The following is a 27,246-nucleotide window of genomic DNA, read 5'->3' as shown; positions in this document are numbered from 1 at the left end:
GTATTTTAGAAGCAATACTCATTTTTCAGGTCCAAAATAGGATTTCAATCCTTGGAAACTTTGGAGGCGTTGGGTGCTCCAGTTCTCCTCCATTCAGCACTTCCCTGGGCCTCTGACTCTGACCCTGTGCCCCCACTCTTGTTGTCTCTCCTAGCCTTTCACTTGTAGCACAGTGACAACAGCCACCGGTCCTTGCCATAAACTACTTGGATTAAATGTGAAATCAACTTAACATTTTTCTGAATAAGCTTTATTTGTTTGTTTACTTATTTAGCCAACTATTTTGTGGTTCTGGACCTCACTCCCAAAACATCATACATGTTAAGGATGCACCCTACCAATGAGCAATACCCCCAGCCCCAGATCACTTTTAAGAGTACAGATCGTGTTTCTTGGAATAAAGATTGTATGGGTGTAGATGGTCTTTTTAAAAAAGAAATGCTTCCATATTTCTAGAGTATAACTGAGGGATGGGTTTTTAAAATAGAAGCAATTTACTTTTACCCAAGGAGCCGTTATTCGTAGCTTCAAGCCTCAATTGCATTCTTGGGACTTGAAATTCCAAGTGTTCCTGATGAATGACGCATATCTAAATATTTTTCTTCTAAAACAGAATAGGTTAGGGGCTGGGAAGATAGCTCAGCAGTCCAAGTGCCTCCCTGGCAAGTGCAGAGACCTAGGTTCAACTTCCAGTACCACATGCTGTGCTGGCCCCCCAAACCCTGGGCACACTGTGGCCACCACAGAAACCAGGTGTTATGGGGCACACCTGTAATCCCTGCATGAGGGAGGTGGAGAGCGGAGGATCATTTTGAGTCCAAGCTGCATAGGGAGACTCGTACCAAATAAATAAATGAAAGGGTTTTTTTTTTTCCAAAAAGAATAGGTTATTATCATTTTATAGAAAATAATAAGTAGCACAGCTTCAATTCACTGAATGTCTGCTATGAGGATGGTTGTTAGATTTTTAAACTAAAGATCTTACTTGATAAACATGGAAAAACTTACTTCGATCTTATCTGTAATTTTGTTGAATGTTAAAATTAATTTTATTAGGACACTTCTGATATACACAATGTTCACATTCATCACAGGCAGTGTTCAGCTGTATATAATATATCCTGATTCTTCCTTTCTCATTTCCTTTGCCCCCTTCATGCCCTCTGACCCTTCTCATTATGAAAGCTTTGCTTTTATTTTCTTCCCTTCCATTCTGTTTCCTTTTCTTTTCTCTTTCTTTCCTTACTCCTCCTGTCTGCCTTGTTTCCCCTCCCATTTGAATATTTTCTTCCTACTTTCCAAAATCTATCATCCAGGACCTTAATTATTTGTGACTGTAACTATGTATACATAGTGGCAACTCTTACAATTTTATTTTTAGATTACACGTGTCTTCTTCCACTTCAGGCTGCTCTTTCTTTTCCACACTGCTCGCCTCCGCAGCAGATGCCTAATAGTATGATGAACTCCCTTTATTGCATGAAAGCTAGAGAAAACCCTGATTTTCTATCCATCATCTCTATGCTAGATGCTGTGAAAAGTTCATCTCACTGAATGGCTTGAATCTTACCAACTCAGAAAAATTAAAGACAACACAGATCATAAAATTATAAGCAGTAATCTTTGGACTGTAAATATGACTGGCAGGGTTTATGACTCCTGGGACTTGTCACAACATGAGATGTATACATAATGCCACAAAATGTTCAAAGAGAATAATTTAGAATATTCATGCAAGTTCATTTAGGCTGAGGCAATCTTACTTGGTTTTTTTCAGGTATATAATAAAAACTTAATAGAAATATAAAATAAACAAATAAAATTAAATCCTACTTTTATTGGGTTCACATTGTGAACAAAGTCTGCAAACAAAGAGCAACTCAGATCTCTGAAGAATTCCATGGTGGCAGCACCCCTCTATATTTCAGAAAAATTCAAAGACAACTTTATTTTCTTCATTAAATTTAGACTTGTTCTGCATCCTACATTTTCTAGTAAGCAATAGACAATTATATTAGAAAATCTGAAGTGTGTTCATAGTATACAAATTCTTTCCATTTTAAAATTTCAGAAAATGATCTTAGAAAAATAAATACACATATGGAGCTAAGGATACATTGTATTGGACATTACTATACTCTTTAAAATTTTAAAATAAGTGATGGTTCTAAGAACAAAGATGTGTTATATACATGCACCACTCCCCACGAGGAATGTGATCATAGAATACTACAAACACGTACTGGCAAAAAATAAAAATTGGGAGCTGGGCTTGGGGTACACGCCTGCAGTCTCAGCACTGGGAGGCTGACGCTGGTGAACTGCTACAAGCATGAGGCCAGCCTAGACTACATAATGAGCTGAAGACCCATCTAACTATGGAGTGAGACCCTGTCTCAAAAACAAAAGAGGTGAAAAAATTGAAGATAAAAATAAACCTCTTTTGGTGTACAAAAGGAAGAAAAGAATGCATATGGAGTCTGTATTGGACAAAAACAGGCAGTAAAATGCTAAGCCTCTAAATTTTGTTAAATTAGAGAAGCTTTAGAAAGCAAAGGATGTGTAACACCTTTGAATAGACTGACTAGTGCCATAATTCTCACTGCATGCAGTGTTCTGGCTCTGCATCAGTTTAGAAATCTGGGTTGATCAGAGAATAGAAAACCCATGAATGTATCTATTTGTGATTTGAGAAAAAGCCTCTAAAAGGCCACTAAGCAGAGAAATGTCCCATATATTAAAAGCACCCTGTATGAGGATAGGTGAAAGAGCAAATTTTGTGTCAAAGAACATCAGTGTGAGACAACTGTGTCAGAGCAGTTTTCCCAGAAGAAATAGTTGTATAGTAATGCATATACCTAATCGAAGAAACATTTTTTTCTGTTTTAAATTATTTAAAATTGCATTCAAGACCTAAGAAATGAAAATTTAAATTTGTAAGAATGCATATAGAGTGCTGGGCTTGGTAGCATATGCCTGTAATTGCAGCACTCAGGAGGCTGAGATAGGAAAGTGTAAGACCAGTCTGGGCCACAAAGCGAGCTCAAGGCCCACCTGAGCTGCGCAGTGAGACCCTGTCTCAAAAGGAATTGTGTACTGAAGTTGAATTAGACATAGGAAATGTGCTCAGAACTGATTTGATTTCCCGTTGTCTCCTAGGCTGCACTCGGTTTCACAATGGCCTCCCTTGCTGCAGCAAATGCAGAATTTGGCTTCAACCTGCTCAGAGAGATGGATAACAACAGTCAAGGGAATGAAAATGTGTTCTTGTCCTTTTTGAGCATCTTCACTGCTCTGAGCCTCGTCCGCTTGGGTGCTCGAGGTGACTGTGCACATCAAATTGATAAGGTTGGTTTTGGCTTTTACAGCAAATCATCAGGCAAGTGAAAATGTCGGAGCAATGATCCCTGTGTAGATGGAGGGCACTCAGAGGGCACAGGATGTAACATCTTTCTATGTCTCCGTAAATCCCACCCCCTCCAGAATGGAAGCACACAGCTTGAATCACTTGTTTGTTTTTTTTGCTTGCAGTGCCGGGATGGAATGCAAGACCTCACAGATGCTAGGCAAGGGCTGTTCCTCTCAGCTACTTCCCATACCCTTTGATTTTGAGTCATGAAGCAGCAAGAATATTCCTAGGACCTCCGCTCTTACTTTTTTCCCTTAGTATCCTGCTTTTTGAAGTGTTTTTCCTAATCGAGGAGGGTACCTGGAGAGCATGTTAGAAATGGAAATATTAGGTCCCACCCCAGGCCTCAAAAATCAGAAACTATGTGTGACGTTAGCCATATGGGTTTTAGAAAACTCTCTGGCTACACACTAAAGTTTGAGAACTATTTATGATGTCTGACCCTAGACATCATGGAACACATATTTATATTTTAGATAAACCCAAGCTTAGTGCAGTTCATGGTTTCCTGCCAAGTGTCTCTTTTTTTCCTCTTTTCTTTCTGATACTCAAATTTTAAATTAAAAAAAAAAAAAAAGAAATCCTTTAATCCTTCCCCAAAAGTCCCAAAATACCTTTGCCTTCTGACTAATGCTCTGACTTTGTTTTTCTTAGCTTACCTAAGGGGTGGGCTCTGAACCCTTTGCTCACTTCCTGGATTAAATCACACTTTGAGATTCAGTGGAATTAAGGTACCATGAAGGCTGCTTGCTACTGAAATAGTGAAAGGCCCCAAAGAGTGTATTTATACACTTAAAAAAGAGAGTACAAATTAGAATTAAAACAGAAAAAATCTATAAGTAGTAAAGAATATCACTTAACAAAGTAATATGAATTTCTCAGTATTTGTTGTAATATAGTATTGTCTTTCAGTTACTCATATTACCAAATATATGCATGCAACGTTAGAAGAAGAGAGAAAAAAGTATAAGAAATTAAGAAGAGAAAAAGTACAAACAATTGAAGAAAGAAAATGGAACAAATCAGAACATTAACTGCTGCTTTATATAGACCAGCAGATATGCACAGTACAGTTGTCCAAACCATCCTGTTTACATACATAGATAAATCTCTTTCACAGACTCCCTCTCCCATTCTTCTCCTCAACTCAGTAACTTTTGTTCTTGAATATGTTCATTCCTTTTCCCAGTATCTATTGTGCCTTTCAGATTTCATTTTTTCTCCTTCAGGTTTTCACACTAAAGAGACAATATGATATTTGCATGTGTGGGTCTGATTTATTTCACTTAAGTGTATGTTTTCTAGTTGCATCCATTTACTGACAAAATATTCAAATTTATCCTGTTTTATAGCTGAATAATACTCCATTGTGTAACAGTACCACATCTTTTTTATCCATTCTTCAGTTGATGGGCCTCTGGGTTGTTTCCAGGATTTAGCTATGACAAATTGAGCTGCTATAAACATGGGTGCACATCTATCACTGTGATGTGAGGTTTTCAGTTGTTATGGAAAAATGCTCAGGAGGGGAATAGCTGGCTTGAATGGGATCTCCAATTCTAGCTTTTGGAGTAATCTCCTCACTGATCTCCATAGTAGTTGTACTGATCTGCACTCCCATCAACAGTGTAGAAGTGTTCTTTTTTTTCCACAGTGTCTCCAAAATTTATTATTGCTTGACTTCTTGATGTTAGCCATTCTTTCTGGGGTGAGATGGAATTTCAGTGTTGTTCTAGTTTGTATTTCTTGAATGACCAATGCTGTTGAACATTTTTTCATATATTTATTTGCCATTTGTATTTCTTCCTCTGAGAAGTATATATTCATCCCAGTTACCGATTTTTGAATTGGGGGGCCTGATTTTTTAAATTCTTTATGTGTTCTAGATAGAAGGCCTTCGTTGGAGGGATAATCAGCTATAAGTTTTCCCAGTTTGTGCATTTTCTTTTTTCTCTCTTTGAAATTCGATTTGAGGTACACAAACTTTTTAAAACGATGGTATCCCTGCTGTTGATTCTTTAAAGTATTTCCTGTGCAGTTTGGTTTTTGTTCATGAACTCTCTACTTACAGTATGTTAAGTTTTCTACCCACATTTCCCCTAGAAGGCTTAATGTTCCTGTTTTAATATTTAAATTTTTTGTTCATCATTGTTTTTATTTATCTCTAACAATATTTCTTTGTCATTTCATTCGAATATAAAATTGTAAGCACTTAATTTTCCCCCTCCTTTGGATATATTTGTTCCTCTCTTTGCTCTTACATAAAATTTTTATTGAAATATATGTTTATTTATATTTAGCTGAAATCATGTGTTCTGATAACAATATTATTTAAAAGTTGAAAAATTTGAAAATTTCTAAATCAAACATTTAATAATAGTCATTATACTCAGTGTACATTTTTATTCTATCAGTCTGTAAGAAGAAGTAACAGTTTTATGACTTGGGATGACTTGGGATGACTGCAAAGAAGGAACCTAGAGAGGAACAGACGATCCATGGTCTCCTTTAAAAAAGTCCTATAGAGAGTTTACAAAGATTTCTGATAAATTTTGGCCAAAGTTGTGATTTCCTTTTTCCTTTTTCAGCTTAACATTAATCACTAGGTTCCTTATTCATGCTAATACATATCTTAGGTCAGATTGTGTTCTATAATTTGCAAACAATTATCACAGGTAAAACAATGTTATATAGCAATCAGCTACAGCACACATTGTGTTTTCAGTCTTCAGTTGGTTAAATGTTTACTGAGCTTTTCTAAAGATTGGAGAACTGGACTCTCCAACTTCTGACCTCTTATGTTAGGAAAGAAAGGTATAGTGGAACTACCATAGTCAAGGTCAGCAGATACAGACTGGCCTTTTCTCTTCCTCTTTTTAAACTGAGGTGACAGACAGTAGTGACTTCCATTTGCAACTTTTCCTTTTCATGTATTTGCTAATGAAGATGTCAAAAGTATACAATCACAATGACATAGTTCAACTTATAATGATTTTTTTCTTTTTTCCCCTTCCTTATGTAGACACAAAAAGAAATGATTCAACATAAGGGGATAAGGGGGAAAGATCTTGTTGAACCTTCCTGTCCTAATGATAGGTTGCCCACTCCACAGGAGTTGCAAAGTGAAATTGATCATAAAACTGAGACAGGATGATTTAAAGGCAGAAAGTACCTTGGTGTATTCTATTCATGAATGTATATTTTCAATCAGAAGAAATATTTTCAATTTGGTACAGGGACTCACTATGCAGCTTGGACTCATAGTGATTCTCCTGTCTTCAGCCTCCCCAGTGCTGGGATTACAGGTATGTGCCATGGTCACAGTGGCTGGCTCAGCACACCTGGGGACAGGGCCTGCACTCCATGTGGTACCAGGGATTGAACCCTATTCCCTACACTTGCCTAAGCAAGCACTTAGCCTGCTAAGCTATCTTGCTGGCCCTACAACTACCATATTTTTAAGGCATTGAAAATATATACTTGACTCCTTCATGCAGACCTGCATTATTTCAAAAAATATAATCAGGATGCCAAGAGTTACAGAGACAATTCAACTAGTCCACTTTTGCCTAGGTGATTTTTAGAGCTTTCCTACAATTGACTGAAGGAATAAATGTGAAATGAATATATGACTATCTCTGGCTACTGTTCATTTAAGCTGGATGGATGTGTGTGTGTGTGTGTGTGTGTGTGTGTGTGTGTGTGTGTGTGTTGGGGGGTACTAGTGTTAATTTTGCCTCAAAAGTTCCATGCCTTATTCCTAGGTACAGCACATTTCATCACTTGCTCATTGAGGAACTATTTTGGATTTCAGATCTCATACACATAAGATCCTCAAAAAAACTTGAACAAAATGCATAAAAAAACAATACTTGGACACAGCAGCAATTGTTAGCAAAAGGTGTTCCGAGTCCCACACTGGCAAAGGAAAATTCTAAACCTGCTGAATTTAAAATAAGTGCAGGTTCTTAAATTATATATCTCAAGCCTCAATGGAGCTACATTTTTTATTACTTCCTAGATATTTAATAATTACTTTTCACTTTTAGTTAAGCCTATTCCTGCCACCTACTTGACTAATCCAACTTTCCATTTTTAAATTTTAGTCTTTTTAATACTTGCAGAAATTTAACCATTGAGCACTTACTAATGTGCTCCCAGAGGATATGTAAATCAAAATTACTGAACTCTTTTCATTTTATAGCCACTGAATTAACATTTCCACCTTATGGTACATTTGCCAATGAGCAATCTGTATTTTAATCAAGTCAATAGGGCAGCTGCACTCTAATTTTCTGCTATCTATGCTAAAAATCAAGTCTAAACACAATCATCAACAACAAAGCCTTGACTCCTTGCTTTATTTAACCAGCACCTTACTTTTGTTTTTTTAATTATTATTTATTTATTCGATAAGCAGTCTTAATACACAGCTTGGATTCATAGCGATCCTCCTGTCTCAGCTTCTCCAGTGATGGGATTACAGGCGTGAACCACCATGTTTTGATTTGGGGCTGACTGATGGCTCAGCATGTGGAACAGAGGATCAAACTCAGGTCGTTAAGCTTGCCAGGCAGGCCCTTAGACTTCTGAGCTATCTCCCCAACCCCTAATTTTTAAATTTTTAAAGACCATTTTTGAAATAACATTATAGTTGACAAATATCTGTAATTTATATATGATATTTTCACCTAAAGTGTAGAAAGATTAAATCAGGCTAATTTACATACTCATACCTCAACAACCTTTTTTAAAAACTTCTGTTTTGTTCACCAGGTCCCTTTTGCTCAGCATGAACAGATATAGGTATTGTCACCCCATTAATGCTGCCCCAGTGTGGTCTTAAAGTGAAACATCTGATACCACATATAGGAAAGTGTGGAGTCCTGCTAGAATGTCTGGTTCCTGAAGGCTGTATGCTGGGCCTCTGGCCCCTGCTTCCCTCTCTCTGTGGTCTGCTGAATTCGCTATGAGGCAGCACAGGGGAGAAGGGCACGTCAGGGTCTGTGATGCCCCTCCTTGACTCAGCCCAGGCCTCTCTCCTAATAGATGTTTCTGAATTGATTTAGTTTAAAGATTAACAATATTTGTTGAACAAGAATCATGAAAGAGACTTTCTGTGCTGGAAGGAGCTTTTTCAGGCCTCTCCTCACAACTCTAGGTGCATCTTTTAGGGATAGTTGAAAATAATTGCCTGGGTGATTAAAAAATTGCCCAAGAAGTAGTTCTCCTCCTGCTTCAATAGAATCATATGCAAATTGTCTTGTGTTTGAGACCTCAGAGTCTCATCCTCATTGCAGAGCCTTCTCTTTTCATAGGTGATTTGAGAAATTGTTTCTGTTGGTTATTATTTCTATTGTCCATTGTTATTATTCTGGCTACTGAACATTCCTATATGTAAATACGGCTGGCACATTATTTATTATTTCTTCTCAGTCTCTCTCTGTCTCTCTGTCTCTCTCTGTCTCTCTCAGTCTCTCTCTCTCTCTCTCTCTCTCTCTCTCTCTCTCTCTCTCTCTTTCTCTATGTCCCTCTTTCCCTCTCTCACTCTCTCTTTACTAACTCATCATACTAATGCTGGATTTTCCAGCTCTAAAATCTATTGCTGTGGATACTAGAAGGAGCATAGCTTTGCTTTTTTTTTTTCACATTTCCTAAGGGAGACACTCATTGCTTTTCTATTAAAAGGCAAAATGCATTGTTCTTTGGGAGCTTTGTAACAGTAATTCCAAGGTAAATATTTTTAGCTTCCCTCAGTTGCCAAATTAAAAAGTCTGGTACTTGTAGGGAAATTCTTCAACTATTTTCTATAAAAATATTATTACAAATGGATAATTTCTATACCCAATAAATTTTAAATTCATTCATTCTTTCATTGTCACGTTGCAAATATTTCTAAAAACTTGTTTTGGTCTTCTTGAGAACGTCTATGTAGCCTACGCTGCCCTCTATCTGTTCAACCCAGGTTTGCCTTAGTCTCTTAGCACCACCTTTTAGGATATTTTGTTTTGCCTAGAAGAGACAGGAAGCTTCTCTTATCCCTGTGAATCTCAAATTTGTGATATAATTGTCATTTGCTAAGGCAGTGAATTCAAAATTATATGAACTTCAAAATACACTAATGTAGCATCAGTCAAAAAGTACTTAAAATCTCTTAATTAACATTTAAGTTAATATCAGGTTCTCCTTACATTAGTGTCTCAGCTTTGCTCAAAATATCTTACTTCTTGGAATGTCTATAGGGTCCAGGTTAACTGTAGACCTCCCTACTTTTCCATTCTGAGAGGATCAGAAAAACTCTTATTGTATGAAAAAGACAATGGGCTTAGTGCATTTACTTCTCTCCTCTGAAGTGACCTGCCTTTTCCTGTGTCTTGATGGCTGACAGTAATAGTTGCTAGTGATGCTCTTCCTTTTGATTTGGGTGGTCAGGGGTGAATATTATCTTATTTAGGAGAAATATTGGAAAGAAACAAGATTCTTATAAATAGTGAAGGTTTAGAATGAAAAGATCTTAGATTTTCTTTATATTGTCTTTACAATAATATCTAAATTTTCTTGTGGACTTAAATGGCTTATGCCTTTTAGTATTTTGCTCTCACAGTGCCTAATTATGAGATCTGTAGATTGAAAAGTGAAGGAAGATTTTTCACATAGCAAATGCTAATGTTCTTAGGGGTTGAAGAGCAAGCATTGTCCAAAGGTATCTGGCTCATGATAGCTGTAGGCTCTGGGTCAAAATTTCAAATACTTCCCAGATGAATATAAGCTGTGTGTTATCACTCATAGTTGAAATAAAATTAGATCTGCATGTGCAAATATATTGTCTCCCTACTGTAAGAACCTGAAAGAATATATAAAATCTGAAATTTACAATAGATACTGTGAAATGGAAAGAAACTGAATAGGGGGAAGGAACAATTGGGATGATGGAAAGGAGAAAAGAAGGAAGGGAAAGAGAAATATATATGTATATATACAGAATAAATTGGTTAATTGTACTGCTGATTTCTATTGGTCTATTGAAAGGAGCAGTTAATGCTTAATACTTTTTTCTCTTTCCCTAATTTTTTTTTAACTTTTTGGAACCAATTTTGCATGCTTATATCTGGTAATCTGAACAACTAATTTGAAGATACTAATATGCAATATAGCAACCATTGCTGAATTCCTATTATTTTATATAGTGAAATTCTGTATCATTTGTAATGTTATTTTGTCATTTTTTTGCTATTTTTATTTTCTTTTTGAGAACAAGAAAAGGGCTAGGGAGCTAGCTCAGCAGTCTAAGCACCTGCCTGACAAGTGCAAGGACTTGGGATCGCTCCCCAGTACCTCATGCTGCCCCAGCCCCTGTAACTCCAGCACTTGGGAGGCTGAGACAGAAGTATCACTAGGAGTCTGAATTGTGCAGTATCAAATAAATAAATACATTTCAAAAAAGAAAAAAGTTCACCTGAAAAGATTAAAAGTGGTCTGAAGGATACCCTAATACAGGAGATTTAAAAAAAAAAAAAACCAAACACTTAATACCATAAATAAAGAAGCTTTGAAACTGAAAAATACTAGACTTTCCAATTTCATTTCATCATGAAAATACATGATTTAAAAAAAATCAAAACATTTACCAAAATCTTCAAATTTGAATCATTTTAAATTTTATAAAACAGTGTAAAAATAATCTATAGTAAAGAAACAAAAGGGACAAAGTGTGAAGAGTCTTCTTTTTAGTCGAAAGCCTTTGCAGTGTGACCTCAAAACATAATTATGATGACCTTGGTGGTGGCACCAAAAATCATGGTGGGATTTAGTAGAAATGGTCTGCTTTGGGGAACAAATATTTCATAAACATTACTATTTACAAGTAATCATGAGAATATCCTCTATTGGATTAAATTAGCCTTTTTATGACCCAAATGTCTGATAAATAAAATACAGTTTTTAAATTCAGCCAACACAAATGACTACTAAACTTGACAACTAAATTGAACTAAACTTGTTTAGTAACTGCTTTGTATGAGACAATGTGTAAATATGAGAACTAAGATAAAATTTTTGTGAAAATATGAATTTCTGTACTCGAAGAAACCTTTTGGATAAAGTACAATAATTATTCACATAATTTTTAGTTTTGAAAATCAGTGACCTCTATATGTTGAAATTTCTGTAAAGTAAGAAGCAGCGAAAGGGGAGACTAGAAAGACCTTTCAGGCATTGAATGGTGGTGATATAATATTGTAAGACCTATCTAAATAAATAGAACAGTATTGTCTCATAAAGTGGAATTTTAAAAAAAATTAGTGGTAATAACTAGAAGCAAATTTTGACAGGTTCCATAATTCCATAAATGGTAAAATCCAAAAGCAAACAACAAAAGGGGAGTGGTCTAGCGTGCAAAATGTAAGTGAATTTTAATGAATGCATGAACGGATGACCTGACTTGGGGCTCAAATGCTAAAATGCTAGCTGCCTGCTCATGTTATAAAAATGAAATGAGGAAAGCTGTAGCATCACGTAGACCACAGAACAGCCTACAGACACTGTGAACCATTTTGCTGAGGTAATGAGCACTGTGGCAGCATTTTGAAGACACTGAGTTTAACTGTTTACACTTTTTACTATGTCACATTAGCAGGGAGTCACAGTATGGCTTTGACATTCACATGCGACTTGATAACCGGATGAGCCTATTTTCTCGTCAACACAGCATTTATGTAAACTAACAAGAATCCCCAAATCCAGGGGTAACCGTGAGATGTCAGGATATGGGAAAGGAGAACAATGTAATAAGCATAAAAGTAGACACGTTTCTCACCGTTCAGCTCACTGATGCTCCCTCAGCGTCTGGGCACGAGGCAGCTCTGGGAGGACACTGGTGAACGTGGAATGACAATTAGACTATTTTATTGGCAAAGAAGTGCCTTATGTATAAGGCTTCTTGCCAACTCTGCCCCTAGTAACTCCTGCTTCTGACACCAATTTCCTTGTGCCCTGCTTGCAGACGCTGTACTTTAACACCGCCTCAGAACACAGAAACTCTTCTAGGAATCAGGTAAAGGAGGTGAGTTTTTATTTTTTTTATTTATTTTTTTTTAATTTTATTTGTGTGTGTGTGTGTGTGTGTGTGTGTGTGTGGCCAGCTCAGCCCACCAGGGGGCGGGGCTGGCTGGCATGTGGTGCTGGGGGATTGAACCGCAGTCCCCGTGCTTTGCTAAGCTTGTTCTAAGTAGGTGCTTTAGACCACTGAGCCATCTCACCAGCCCCAGGAGGTGAGTTTTTATAAAAAAAAGAGAATGAGCGGCTGGTGAGATAGCTCAGTGCACTAAAGTGCCTGATTAGGCAAGCTTAGGCAAGGTCAGGGCCCACAGTTCTAACCCCAGCTCATGTCTCATTGGCCCAGGCCCCAGGACTAGCTGAGCTATCCTGCCAGTGGCCAGGTGGGCATGGTGGTGCACACCTGTAATCCCAGCGCTAGGGAAACTGAAAGCAGGAGGATCACTGTGAGTTCAAGCTGCATACTGAGACCCTGTAACAACCAAATACATTATAAAAAAAGAATGAATGATTAAGTTAGGAGAGTTACTTGCATGATATTCTTTAAAATGACTTCCCCACCCTTTTAAAACAAACTTGATTATGTAAATTTCAAATAAAATTTTTGGCAATTTGTTTCTTATTTAGTAATTAATTTTTTTTTCACTTGTTCATTGGCTAGATTGTGGTGAAATGGCAAAGAATTGAAATATCTGCCTTTCCTTTGTTATTCACTAGCAGCTTACCTTGGTAAAATTCACCACACAAATTCATTGCTTTCTATTTATAATTTGATTCTAAGTTTATTTATTTCAGTAAACTCTTTCATTTGGTTACAGGCATTAGTATGAGGGAAGGCAAAGGATTTGATATACATATGACATTATTTTCTGTTTTTATAGCATCATTGTATTTCAATTGTCTTATAAGTTATGTGTTCTAGGGACAGAATAAAAGGTATATTCTTATATCAAGAATAAATGACATTATGCATATCTTTGTATTCCAAAAATAAACTTTATACATCTTTTTTTAAAAACAAAACAAAACAGCCAGGACTTCAGTTTCAACTGAAAAAAGTTCTCTCTGAAATAAACTCATCCCACAAAGACTATGAACTCAGGATTGCCAATGGTCTTTTTCCAGAGAAGGAATTTGACATTAATAAGGTACGTTAAATAGCTATTTTACAAGATTATTTTCACATGACTTGAACCTTTTAAAATGCATTCTGTGAACAAAAGCTTGTGCCTTCCTACTGAGCCACCCAAAAGTGGTGACCTTCTTTTTGCTATTATTTTCCCAATGTCTTCAAAATGTGATTCATGTTTCCAAAGGCCAACTTCTTACCCTATGCATCCACATATTTGGTTTTGGATAGATGGACTCCAAAACTGCAGAAAACTTCCACTCTAGGAGCAATGTTGAGCTCCAATGCAGTGAATGTGTGGGTATGTGTGGGGGGTCATGATGTGGACCCACTGCTCAGGAGAATCACAGCCTAGAGGAAAATGTTAGACAACTGGTGATCACCCCAGAAATGCCAGGCCAAATCCAGAGTTCTGAGTGAAATCTCTTGGCTTACTCCAAAGGAGAGTTCATTTTACTGCACTGGGTCTTTTATGGATAGGGTAATGAGATTAGAGGGCCAGGTGTAGGTGAAGGGGGTGAGAGTGAGATTGGGGAAGTGAGAATGGCTGAATGAGGGACAACAGCGACAGGCTCAGTGACCAACCAGACGGGGATGAGTACGCTTGTCCTAGCAGAACTGGCATTATTGGGCAGCTGGAACTGGGAGTCAGGGAGGTGGGGCCACCATATCAGAAAACATCCAGCAGTGATGTCTTTAGGCTTCATACTTGGGCAGTTTGGTATCTCTGGTGTGAGTTTTCTCTCTTCACCTCTTTTTTTTTTTTTTTCTCAAAGCCTGATTTTCATCTCTTCTTTCAGCAGTTATTTCTTTATCCTTTCAATGAGATTGTTTATAAATCTCTCTCTTTTGGGAGACACAGCTAGATAAAGCCAGTCATTGGCAGAGGAGGAGCTCAGGCTTAACAGGGATGGAAAAAGAAGAGTCAGCAGACAAATATTTTTTAATCTCTATATGGTGTTGGCTACAGTGTCCTGACTACGAATAACATCATAGTGTCTTGACTACCCAAAACAAGTGAGACACACGATGCATTCTCAACACTGCTATGCTCAACCCACCCATGATGTGGAATGTCATTGCTGTGACTACAAGAGGCTGCTTACCTGGTCAGGGCCTTTAACCAGACACACTGCTCTGTCTACCTGGACTGTTTCTTCTCCCTTTTAATTTTCCACTTCTCAGATAACTATATAGCACTGCTTCAGTGACATCACTGACTAATCTCTACACTCATCTTTGCCAGCTCTGTGTCCCACCCAGTCATTATACTCCCCTCTGTCTGTCACCCACTCAAATTCTTTACCCCGCCCCTGAACCACACCTGAATCCTTTGGTACTGTGGCAATTATGAAGCATTCAGTCACTTTGCTTTTGAGACTTCCTGCAAGATTTCTACACAAGTTTTATAAGGATTACACTTTTTATTCATTACAATTTTTTTTTTTTTATTTTAGGGAAAGGTCTATAGGGTGTTCAGGATCTCACTACTAGATCGAACTCATGGTGATCCGCCTGTTTATAGCCTCCCAAGAGCTGGGATTCTCAGCACGTCTGGAGGGTGGGGCTGGCACTGCAGGCCCAGGGATTGGGATCGAACCCCTGGCCCTGCACCTGCTTGCAGGCAGTTTAATCTGCTGAGCTATTTGGCCAGCCCTATATTCATTACATTCATTTCAGTCTATGTATGTCTATGTCTACTGCTGTGTTCCCTGAGGATTGCTGAAACTTTTTCTTATTGGAAGGTGATTTGTCTCTGATGTCACTAGTTACTGAACATTGCTATATGTCTTTTTTTCCTGGCATTTATAATATGAAAAAAGCAGTGTAGACAGAAGAGCAGAAACACAGTGAGGGTGAAATTTGATCAACATCTTGGAAAGTAGAGATGCTACTTATTTTACTTCTTAAGTATTTCCAAGTATAGTTAGTTATTCTAAAGCAACTGTCAACTGTAAATGCAGGTGAAATAGCTCAGTGGACTTAGCAACTACTTAGGCAAGTGCAGAGACTAGGGTTTGATCCTGGGCACCACATACCTGGCCAGCCCCATTTCCTGGGCATGCTGAGCTGGTGACCGAGACCAGCTGTGGTTGGTGCATGGATGTAATCCCAGCACTGAGGAGGCTGAAAACAGGAGGGTCACTATGAGTCCAAGCTGCATAGTGAGATCCTGTACCAAATACATAAAATAAAAAAATTGTAAATGCAGTATTATAATATTTTAATCCTTTAGATCAGCACAAATCTAGAGGATATCTAAGGCATTCATGTTTATTTTGTGTGTATGTGTTCTTGACAATGTCCATTTTGACTCGAGTATGATGCAATCTCAAAGTTGGTCTGATTTGTATTTCCCTAAAGGATAACATTTTTCATATTTGTATTGTACATTTGTTTAAAGAAGTCTCTACTCAGTTCATTTACCCGTGTTTTGATGGAGTTACTTATTTGGGAGGGTTAATATATTTATTCCTACGTATTAGTCCTTTATCAGAAGACTAGCTAACAAAAATTTCTCTTGTTCACTCTATCGATTGTTTCCTTTGCTGTACAATCTTATATGTTGATTCTTGACTCTATTTCCCGGGCTATTTGAGTTCTATTCAGGGAGAATTGGCCTGTGCCTATAGATTCAAGCATTTTCTTTTTGTTATCTTTCAGCACTATAAATAAGTATTTCTTGAGCGCCTCTTGTTAGAAAGCAACATGCTATATGTAGTACTAGAAATACAGTAATAAACAAGTTGCTGGCTTTATGGAATGTGCAGCCTTGTAAAGACCTCAGAAAATATCAAATGAAAAGTGAACAAAATTGCAGACATCAAAATTCAGAAAAATGTTCATTTCACATGAATACATAAAGTAGTACATCCACTATCACACATGAAAATTCATATTAGACACATCCATGTCTGTTCTTTAGCAAGTGTCATATATTACTTGTGTAATGTTTCTGGACTCCCAGTTGGTCATTTGTCAGTCTTGAGTTTATCTGTTTACATTAGCATTTTAACTAAAAGCACAAGTATACAGGAATAATTATAATTCATATTTAAATATTGATGTCTATATATACATAATTCAATACATCCATTGTGTGTTGCAGCAGATGTATTAAATGCATACATCTGGCCAACTCCCTTAAGTGAGACTTACTTCAAGGGTAGGATTTACATTAAAGAACATCTTGAATGAAAATCATGCTAAAGCTTATTTTCAGACAAATGAGGTAGCATTTATTACCACTTAATTTGTTCTCCCCCCACTAAAACATAAACCTTACGAGGCCAGAAACTTATTCCAGTGATGTTTCCTGGATCCCAGAACATTGCTGAGTACATAAACACTAAATCTTGCCAAATCTTGCCCACTTCCTAAATGTTGGGCCATTTGCTCTCTCCACTACAGAGCTTCAAGTTCTTTATGTTTTAAATTGAAAGCCCTAGTTGTGCCCTCATCTGCCACAGTATGTGTGTGTGACAATCTATACTAGACCCAGCAAATAAAGTTAATTGATTCAAAGGAAAGTAAACCTGAAATTAAGGAAGTTGTATTATCATAACAACTGTGATTAATGTTAGAAGACATACAGATCCTTAGTACACATTGTATATATGTATTAGCTTATCACTATCTACCCATAAAGTTATACAGATATTATGCCTTTATTAAAAAGGAAGAAAAAAGAAAAGGTAAAGCACATAAATGGCACATTTGAGAAACTATACAAAATGAGATGCAGTGACAGTACAAGGGAAAAAGTGATCAAAACGAGGTAAATAGGATATATTCAGTAAACCCTGGTAGGTTAGGCTCAAAATCTTTAACTTTGTCTTGTCGGCTTTATGTTATGTGTAGTAAGTAGCCTTTAAAGATTTTTAGCAGAAGGGCTAGATAGGAGGTCCCTAGGATACTTAGGAAGACAGAGCATGGTAAAGCCAAAGTGTGGGTTTAACTGCAATCTCTATTAGCCCTTTCCAATCCATTTCAGATAAAGTTAAGGCAAAATAGTGTTTGCTATATGAATTCAATTACAAGTTCAGTTCTCAATCAATTCTCTGTACTTCCAGCTATTCATACTTATTTTTGAGGCATATTTGAATATATTTATTGAATAAAGCAGCAAAAGTTAATAGACAAGTTCAAAAATACATTCCTTGTACGTAAAGTTGGTGGTAGTCTATAAATATAAGAGTTTTATGGAACTGCATTTTCATTTATAGAACTATATTGAGTGTGCTGAAAAATTGTACAAGGCCAAAGTGGATCGAGTTGATTTTACAAATGCTATAGAAGATGCTACATATAAAATTAATAAATGGATTGAAAATGAGACACATGGTAAGTGCAGTGTTCTATTTTTACAGTATTTGTTAGGTAAATACAAATATTAATAACTGTCAACCTTAATGCAAGAGTCTCTGTACATACAAAGGGTACCTCCTCCTAATCCAACATCACTGTTGCTAGTATTTGAAATGTCCTTCCCATTAGGCTGCAATGTGGCTTTGTGTAATCTTCATATTTTGGATTCTTCATACTTCCCAGACACCTTGCCTTTTACATTCTCTCTTTTGACTGTGAAACAACCTTATCAAACAAACATACATTATGATCATTTCATAAATCAATAATAAGATGAGGTAATTTCCTGAATGAACCACAATATCTCATCCCCAATAAGAGATAAACACTAATAGTTGATTACAGCGCACTCGTGTCAATACCCGTAACACAATATTTCATTCTAAGGGTCACACCATGGTTGGAATTGGGTTAATTTCCATCTCATTGCTGCGTCTTGGTCTGACTCTTACAGCTATAACATCCCACTGCCAAAGAAATTAATTTTCACTCCATCAATTTTTGTAAAGGATTTACAGTTTATTCCTTTTTAAAAAAAAATTTCATTTATTAAAAAAAAAAAACATTTTAAGGGAAGTAGACCTTCCTTAAAAAGTTCAACTCTTTTTGATACATCTCTTTCACAATTAAAAACAAAGTTCTACCAAATATTCTGGTATAGTACATTCATCGAAGTTATTACATAGGCATTTAAAACTTTAAAACTAAGAAGAAAATCATCTGCCCTTTGTTTTGTTAGTCAACCTTTCAGAGCTAGTAATTACATCTTTACCTAATGGTTGGTTATGATTTGTACCCTCAACATTACATGGACTTTTATTGAATCTGACTTCATCTCAGAAACATGAGACAAGAAACATACATTCCAAATGAAAACATTAAACAATGTGCAGTTAGTACTGGGATTGAAAATACTATATCATAACGTCCTTTTTGTTCATTCATGCATCCCTATACACTATTGAGTTACTTTGATCCTTAGCCATGGAAAGTTTCAAATTATAGCACTTATAAATCAGTAGAAACTATATAATTCTTACTTCTTTATGAACTAAATGCTATTCTATGTAGCATTTAATATTTAAGGCTTTCAGATTACTAAGATCTTTTTCTAATTTGAGTATTCAAATTCTTTCTCACTCAAATATGTGTATAATTATAATCTTTTTAAGTATATACATTCAATACTTGAAGGAAGCCATTCAAATTGTTTCCAATATTCTAAACAACACATGTAGATCCTAGTTACTGTTCTTCTCCTCTACATATCATAATTATCTATTTGAAAGACAAATCTGATCCATTGTAACATGCTTTCCTTCACTTGCACTGAAATCTGAATAGTAATTCACCATCACTTTCAGGATAATCTAAAAACCTTACCAGACATTCAAGGCTCTTGATTCTTTGGGTCTTGCCTCCAACTTTTCTAACCTTACTGTAACAGAGATGAATGATTCAAGGTATTCCTGAGGTCACTTTGATATCTTTAAATAAATAAGTCTCTGCTTTAGGAAAGATCATTGTTCCCAACCCCCACTGACTTTATCTCAAATGGACAACCCCCACCATAGTCAGTTGTCCCTAATCTGTACCACACAGAACAGTGATCACATAGAGATGGTACTAGTGTGCCACAACTGCTTTTATAGTTGTTAAGTATGTTGAGCTGGAATACAGCCCAATAATGTCATGAAGTGTATCTTTCATTGTTGCAATTCTACCACCAGGAATGGGTAGAAAATTCTGGCAAAAACTTGTTAATGTTAAGGGAAGTAAGAAATTAGAGTTAATATGCTCAGAGTGCTACTGTGGTAAGTGCAGGAAAGGCAGTCTGGTACCTGTGAGCGGGGACTCTGTAGATTGTTTTCCTGGCTGAAATCCCATTGCTGTTGCATTACCGTTGTGTGATTTTGCACAAATTATTTATTCTTTCTGGGTCTTGGTTTCCTCAACAGAAAGCAAAAACAATAGCAGTGCATACCTCCTAGAGATTTTATGAGGATTTCATCAAATATTGTACTTCAAAGGTTTAGAATGTACCAGACATATTAATTATTCATAGGTTGTTACTAGTGTCCCCACAATTATTATTTTTTAATTTGGTAAGAAAAACGTCATGTCCATTAATGAGCTCTGAAAACAGTAGTTTAAAATTGGCATTCACCACTAATGTGTCTTTCCTCATTGAATTTTTCAAAAGGCAAAATAAAAAAGGTGTTCAGTGACAGCAGCATAAGCTCATCTGCTGTCATGGTGCTAGTGAATGCAGTGTACTTCAAAGGCAAGTGGAAATCAGCTTTTCTCAAGAAGGACACTGTAAAGCACCATTTCAAATCACCCAAGGTACGTACATCTCTGATATTACCTAGGGAACTTTCTCCGTAGTATCTCTCTACAGGAAATTATAGTATTTAACTAAAAAAATGGTGGGTTTACCAGTTCTTTATCCACTTCTGCACTGCCAACACTGTATGAGTAGTTGATTTTTAAACAATGCCAATGCAGGTTATGAAAAACAACCCAAGAGGTTTAGCCGATAAGTCGATATTTCCTAATATATATTCAGAATTGATGTAAGTATTAAATAATGAATTTAAGATATTCTAAATTGGATCTATATACAAGGGAAGCATGATTAAAAATGCATCTTTTTTTACATTGGGGGATAAATATTTTATTGTCAGTTTTAAACAACCAAAACATAGCCAGGAGAACATCTAGTTTCCTAGTTTCCACGGGAGCCCAAGCAGTTGCTACCCAAGAGCCCTGCTGGCTTAATAGTCAGGCAGGAGACTGAAATAAAAATTTTCAAGTGTTCATTCTTGAACATCTAAGAAGAACTAAAACCAAGCCTTCTAGTTACTTTAAATTTTCATCTATTTATCAGGACAAAGATGAAAACCTCTTTGCTTTCTTAGAATGTTTAATAGAGGCACTGATAAAATATACTTCCTTAGTTCCTGATTTGATAGAGGGACAGATTATTCTTAAAGATAAATTCATTACTTAGTCAGCTCCAGACATTAAAAAAGAGCTAGAGAAGACAGCTTTAACTCTAGATAATGCACTTGATGCTTTATTAAAAACTACTTCCTCATTATTCTGTAATCAGGACTGGGAGAAAGCCAGAGAGAGAAAACAAAGAGATCAAAACAGTTGCCTTTGTTGTGGCATCAAAACAGACCCTAAGTCTGATTCTCTGGGCTCCAAGAAGAGCTCAACAACAAGCTTCATCTGTTACTACTGTCAAAATCCAGGCCACCTTCAGAAGGACTAGCCTAACAGGCCCCCTAAGCCATGCCCTGATTGTCAAGGCAGCCACTAGAAGTGAGACTGCATTCCGAGGTGGAGGCCCCAGAGCTCAGGCTCAGCTTCTCAGGTGGTTTAGTAGGACTAAGGGGCCCCAGAGCTGCCTCTCCCCTCTGACTGGACTGTTACCTCCAGCTGTCATCTCCACGGAGGAGCCCTGAGTGATCATGACCAGAGGGAAAAAGATCCAACCTACTGCTGGTTGTTGGCACAGGGGTCTCTTTGTCCTTCTCTAACCCCAACCTTCTTTCCCGTCATTCCCGTCATTATACACAAATAAAAACAGTCATTTAAAAACCACCTCGCTTAAGCTGTAACATCTGTTGTTTTTGTAGTTTTAACTGTGGGGTCTACATTTAAAATCGCTTGCTATCAATGATTTTCCTTATACAAAGTAAGAATGTGTTTCTTTTTCTATGGGGGAAAGCTACACTTAGGAAAGCAGTGCAATTCCAAATATATTTTATTTCTGAAATTTTAAAATATGAAACATCTTATTATCAACTTTTGTAAAATATATATTCTTGTGTTTTTTCTTCTTTTATACCAATTTGTAGTAAGGCTTAATATAGAAGAAACATCAGCCATATCGTGTTGGCATTCCTGTCCAGCCTCACAGGAGTCCAGTCCTGTGAGACAGTTAACCAGGGTAGACCTCCTCTTCTTCATATGCAAAGCAGTGATTCAGTTAGGCAAAGTGTAAAATTCCTGTTCCTCAGCCTTTTATGTTGAAGCAGAAATTCAGATTTAACTTTGAAGTTTGGTTTTTATTTTTCAACTGTTAAAATGTTCTGTCTACGCTGTCCCATCCCAGGGGTTTTAGAACCCAAAATTCTGAGTACTGATGGGAATTAGAGATCAACAAATAACCCAGAAGATGACACAGGCAGCCTCTCCTGCAGGTTTCCGAGCTGTTGGGGAGGACAAAAAGCAACCCCACAAAGCCGGGACCGGACTAGGAAGCGCACCAGGCTTGCTGCATTCGTCTGTCCCTGGTGGCTGCATGGGCTGTAGATCAGCTGATCTAAGTGTCCACCCCTGGCAGATCCTAGGTCAGGTTCTGGGGGAGCACAATCATGATGTAGGTGTCTCTGTTAAAAAAGAAAAAAATACATGGTGATATTTTGAAAATCATGTATGAAAAATTATAAAATCAATCCTAATAAAAATACCGCTCTGCCCTACAGAGGTTTCATCTATGAGAAGCATACCAGGTAGGTATAGAATAATATGCAGCATACTGGGGAGTATTAGAATTTCAGTGACTAAGGCCGACAGAGTTTTGACGTAAGATTTAATTTGTTACATCTTCCTTCAACTTTGCCCACGATAAACTGCATTTGTTGCCTCATTGCCAACAATCAAGACAAAAGCAAAAACTACTCCTGGCTCCTGGATTGAGGCTTTGTTTCATTTGTTTGTTTTTTTCTTTTTTTCTCCTAATGAGGTTTTTATTTTACCACGAAATACCTTATTGTAAACTCGTTTTGAACTCTTCCAGCGGAGTCACACATTCTGTGTAATACCATTGTAACACATAATTTACAGTGAAGATGCGGAGTCTGAGGCTCAATCAGTGACATTAGTGTTGTTTCCATCACATTAAACATGATAGATTCACCTCTATAGCGTGGGATTCTGCCTCTGCCTCACATGGACAGGAAGCCCGTGGTCAGGACCTCCCAGCCCCTCCTGCCAGGCTTCCCTCACCTAACCTGTCTCACTGGGCTGGTGTGCTCCTTTGTTTCCTTGTTCTATGCATTTTCTTCCGGAGAACTAGTCTTAAAGTCAAAACAGGGTGACTTTTCCGGAGAGAGAAGAATATTTACTTCAAGGACAGGACAGAGAATTATCTCCTCTCTCATGTAAAAACTTTCGACCTAAAAGGAGATATCGCAGAAATATTGGCTACTTAGTGTATCCTAATATAATTAGGAAAAGGTTTATTGCATCTCTGTGGTGTTTTTAAATCAACGTATGCTATCTGCTAAAGAGAAAAAGCTATTGAGTTTTTTCATGTTAATTGAAGGAATATGATCAAATATCTTGTAGAAATTTTTAATTATTCCAGACTGCATTAAGTTGTGTTTGATCATATTAGTTTCTTTTAATTTCAGTAAGAGAAAAATCTATGGCATCCACTTTTCATTTTAGTGTTGTTTAATATTGATTATTTGCTGCATAGACATTTCAGCTAAAACACTAAGTATGAGACAATTTTGCTACTGTTAAGCAGTAACTCACATGATCCTTGCAAACCTATGCAGTAGGGACTACTGTCATCTACTTCATATAGTGGGGAACACAGAGGGAGACAGAGGTGAAGCGACTTACCCTTAAGTCACATGGTTTAGAATTTTTAAACTCAGATGGTAATCTCAAAATCTGTGCTTTTAGCACTAAGATGTTCACTAATCTAACCAGCATTGGCAGCATGTCAGAAAAAAAATCTATCAACTGACCAAATAAGTATCAACTGACCAACAAAATATTTTATGTGTACTCTCCCAAAATATGAAAAGAAAGGCAACTATAAATAATCCTCCATGACTTGACTTGCAGTGCTCGAAGCAAGTAGTTCCCATGATGCATCAGGAACGGAGATTCAACCTGAGCATGATTCAAGATCCCTCCATGCAGGTGCTGCAGCTCACGTATCATGGCGGCATAAGCATGTACATCCTGCTGCCTGAGAGTGACCTGTCCCAGGTGAGACACTGTGCCTTCCAATAAAGGGGAGTAAGAATACATTAAAGACACTTTTGATTGTATGTTTATCCATCAATTTCAACATTTCATATTGGTAGGATATTAGTTACTTAATTACTTATTCATTTGTTGGACAAATATATCAGAAGTACCTACTAATGTGCCAGATGCCATTATAGATGCTAAAATTGACCTTTTTTTTTCCTACAGTTTTATTGATAAACAGATAGCAATGAGACAGTTTCAAATACAATCGGAAGTACAGTTTCAACAAATAATACACTGCATATATTCTTCTTAGTGGTTAATTGCTGTACAAGATGCGGACTTGTGATCCTATTTACAAACACCATTAGAACAAATCATTCTATTCATTAAGAGAATGCAACTATATATCTATCCCAACCACTTTGAATACACAGATACAAAATGGACATTCATCGGTATACCCCATTTTTCCTAAGTTCCGTTATTGAATATTATAGGTGTGTAAACTCAGCAAAATATTCTGAGTCCAGTAGCCCATAATAGCATAGGGTCTTCTGTTTAACTGGCAATGTCAGAAATTATTGACCTGAGTCCCCCACAGCTTAACTTAACAGCATGGCTTTATTTCTTATATTTCGTCTTCATACTTTTCTACTGGATGGTTAAGACCAAGGTAAAGCAGGACCTATGCAACAAGAGTTGTAGCTTTTTGGTCTGAGAAGGTCAGTGAAATGCCCTCAGGATTTGTCCTGAGATCCTGTACCTCAGATTGTAGAACCTTTATCAGTGCAGCCATGTGGATGAGTCACGGCCATTGCTTGGCCAATGTGCTCTCTGTGAAAGCCTGAGAGAGTGTCTTCTCCCCATGTGACTCTCCTTAGGCCCACTCTATGTCATCGATCACTTTCCTCTTTGACCTTTTTTTGAGACAGTCTCGCTATGCACTTCGGGCTGGCCTTGTGCTCACTTTTGAACCCCCAGGCCAGTCTCGAACTGTCAATGATCCTCCTGTCTCAATTTCCAGAGTGCTGGGATTGAAGGCATGTGTCACGATGCCTGGTTCACTTTTTTACAAAAAATTGACTTTTTTGTGAAACTTCAGAAATTTAGTTCTATATAGGAAAGCACTGTATCTATGTATTGACTTTCTCTCATTAGATTTTCATCTTAATAGTCCTTTTAAAAAGGAAGAACAGGGCTGGGAGATAGCTCAGTAGAATAAGCACTTGCCTGGCAAGCTCAGGGTCCTGAGTTCAATCCCCAGTACTGCAATAAATAAATACATAAATAAATAGGAAGAACAATGTGAAAATTATCATATAGCTGATATTGTTAAATCTAATGTGTGGCCATAAAATATTGCTACTCATATTTAACTTGTATTTAATCACTTTATAACCTTAAAAGACTTTAGTATCATTTATTTTAAGTAATTTATAATAATAAAGTAGTCCAAAGAAAAATAAACAGTAGATAGCTCACAAGATAGATTTATTTTTGCACTTATTGTCTGAATCTTCTTTATTATAATGAACTTACCAAATAATATACAAATTATATTAGCAAAATTTATATACTGTCTAAGCTTGAATATATACATATTCTTCAGTTACCAAATAATTATGAGAAGGTTGGCAAGGTAGTGGGGTGAATGCAAAAAATCCAACTCACAGTAACAAGTTTTCATAAGTTATCCACAAACTGGAAAATTTACACACACAAAATTTAAGCAGATTTTTTGCATAAATTTGGACTCAATAGAAAAGCAAGTAAAATTTAATATATAGCTGAGATGTATAAAAGCTAAAAGAGAGTTGCAATAATTTTAGGGTTTCAAAGAAACGTCTGTATATAAGATTTGGAAACACTGATCATGGAAAGCTTTCCATTCTAAATCTAGAAGAATCTATGATCAGTTCTCAATATTCCAAAGTTGGCAGGTTCAGTTTGTGAATCTTCTCGGGTGGCCATAGTGTTGGAGAGAGGTGGGCACCTCCCTGCATCACTGCGGTTGCTTGCTCTGCACCCTGGGCTTACCTCCCTACCTCCCGAGCTTCAGCTGTGCCATCTTTTGAGTTGGAAAACGAACTTGGATCCAAGCGCTCCAAAGTGTGTGATTATGTTGAAAGACATTGATCTCCTAAACTCCCAGGACGGGGACTCCGGAGCTTTGCCTCCACCCACCTGACCTTCATCAGCTTATTGTGTAAGCTGTGACATGTATTTCCTGTGTCTTCAGACCATAACAATGGTCAGAAAACACTGACTTGAACAACTGCTGAGCTATTTTTTTCCTTCCACTGATGATTTTTTGATTTCCACATCTTTCACCTACTCATTGTTCCACTTCAGCTGTACTTGTTCCTATGTGGGCAGGGAACAGACATATCCTGCAGAACAAACAAGCCACACCTTATCACAGCAAAGCAAATTAAACATGTGGTTAGTAAAAAGCTCTTGAACTGTTTATTTAAATCATTTTCTCTTTCAAAACTGCCTCAGGACCTAGGCATGTACTTAACTGCAAAAGTCTTTTTGTAGGTTTTTTTTTTTTTTCTTTGCCATGTGATTCTAAAATACTTTTAAATATTCCTACAGGTTGAAAAGGCTCTGAGCTTTAGAAATCTCATGAACTGGACCAGTCCAAGAAAAATGAAATCTCAGTATGTGGAGGTGTTTCTTCCTAAGTTCAAGATAGAGAAGAAATATGAGATGAAACACCACTTGGAAGCCCTAGGGCTGAAAGATATTTTTGATGAGTCCAAAGCTGATCTCTCTGGCATAGCTTCTGGAGGTCGTCTCTATGTATCAAAACTAATGCACAAATCATATATTGAGGTCTCTGAGGAAGGTACTGAAGCAACTGCAGCCACTGAAAATAACATTGTAGAAAAGCAGCTTCCTGAGTCCATAGTGTTTAAAGCTGATCGCCCGTTCCTATTTGTCATCAGAAAGAATAACATTATCTTATTTAGTGGCAAGGTTTCTTGTCCTTGAAAATCCAGTTGGTTACTGTTGCCATGGTCCCTGCAGCATTAAAGAGATACCAGGAGTGAATACTTTTGTTTAATTACAATCACATGGGCTTTTCAAACATTTTTAGTTTTTTTCTTCCTAACATTGTTCAGCAAATGATACTGGTGACCCTTCTTAGACATCTGGTTCATAGTCATGATTTCTACACTTAGCATCTCTACTGGACTTTCTTTCCCTTTTCTAATTTTGTTGGTTTTCTACCCACTCTCACTTCTATAGTTCCCCTTCATGAATCAGCAGT

General features: G+C 37.0%; 1 protein-coding gene across 2 annotated transcripts; it reads left to right on the top strand.

Moving 5' to 3' along the window:
• Positions 1-3,177: 3,177 nt before the first annotated feature.
• On the top strand, positions 3,178-26,966 carry Serpinb7 (serpin family B member 7). Of its 2 annotated transcripts, XM_004638250.1 has the most exons (7): positions 3,178-3,348; positions 12,411-12,461; positions 13,495-13,611; positions 17,819-17,936; positions 20,164-20,306; positions 23,835-23,981; positions 26,568-26,966. In XM_004638250.1, exons 1-7 carry the CDS (start codon positions 3,178-3,180, stop codon positions 26,964-26,966), a joined length of 1,146 nt encoding a protein of 381 aa, XP_004638307.1. The 2 variants fall into 2 exon arrangements, with proteins under 2 accessions (XP_004638307.1, XP_004638308.1); XM_004638251.1 differs by lacking the exon at positions 12,411-12,461.
• The last annotated feature ends 280 nt before the right edge of the window (positions 26,967-27,246 follow it).

Source organism: Octodon degus, unplaced genomic scaffold, assembly GCF_000260255.1.
Source record: "Octodon degus isolate 3935 unplaced genomic scaffold, OctDeg1.0 scaffold00097, whole genome shotgun sequence".
In the NCBI taxonomy this organism is placed as follows: Eukaryota; Metazoa; Chordata; class Mammalia; order Rodentia; family Octodontidae; genus Octodon; species Octodon degus.
This window is presented reverse-complemented; position numbering and strand designations above follow the sequence as displayed.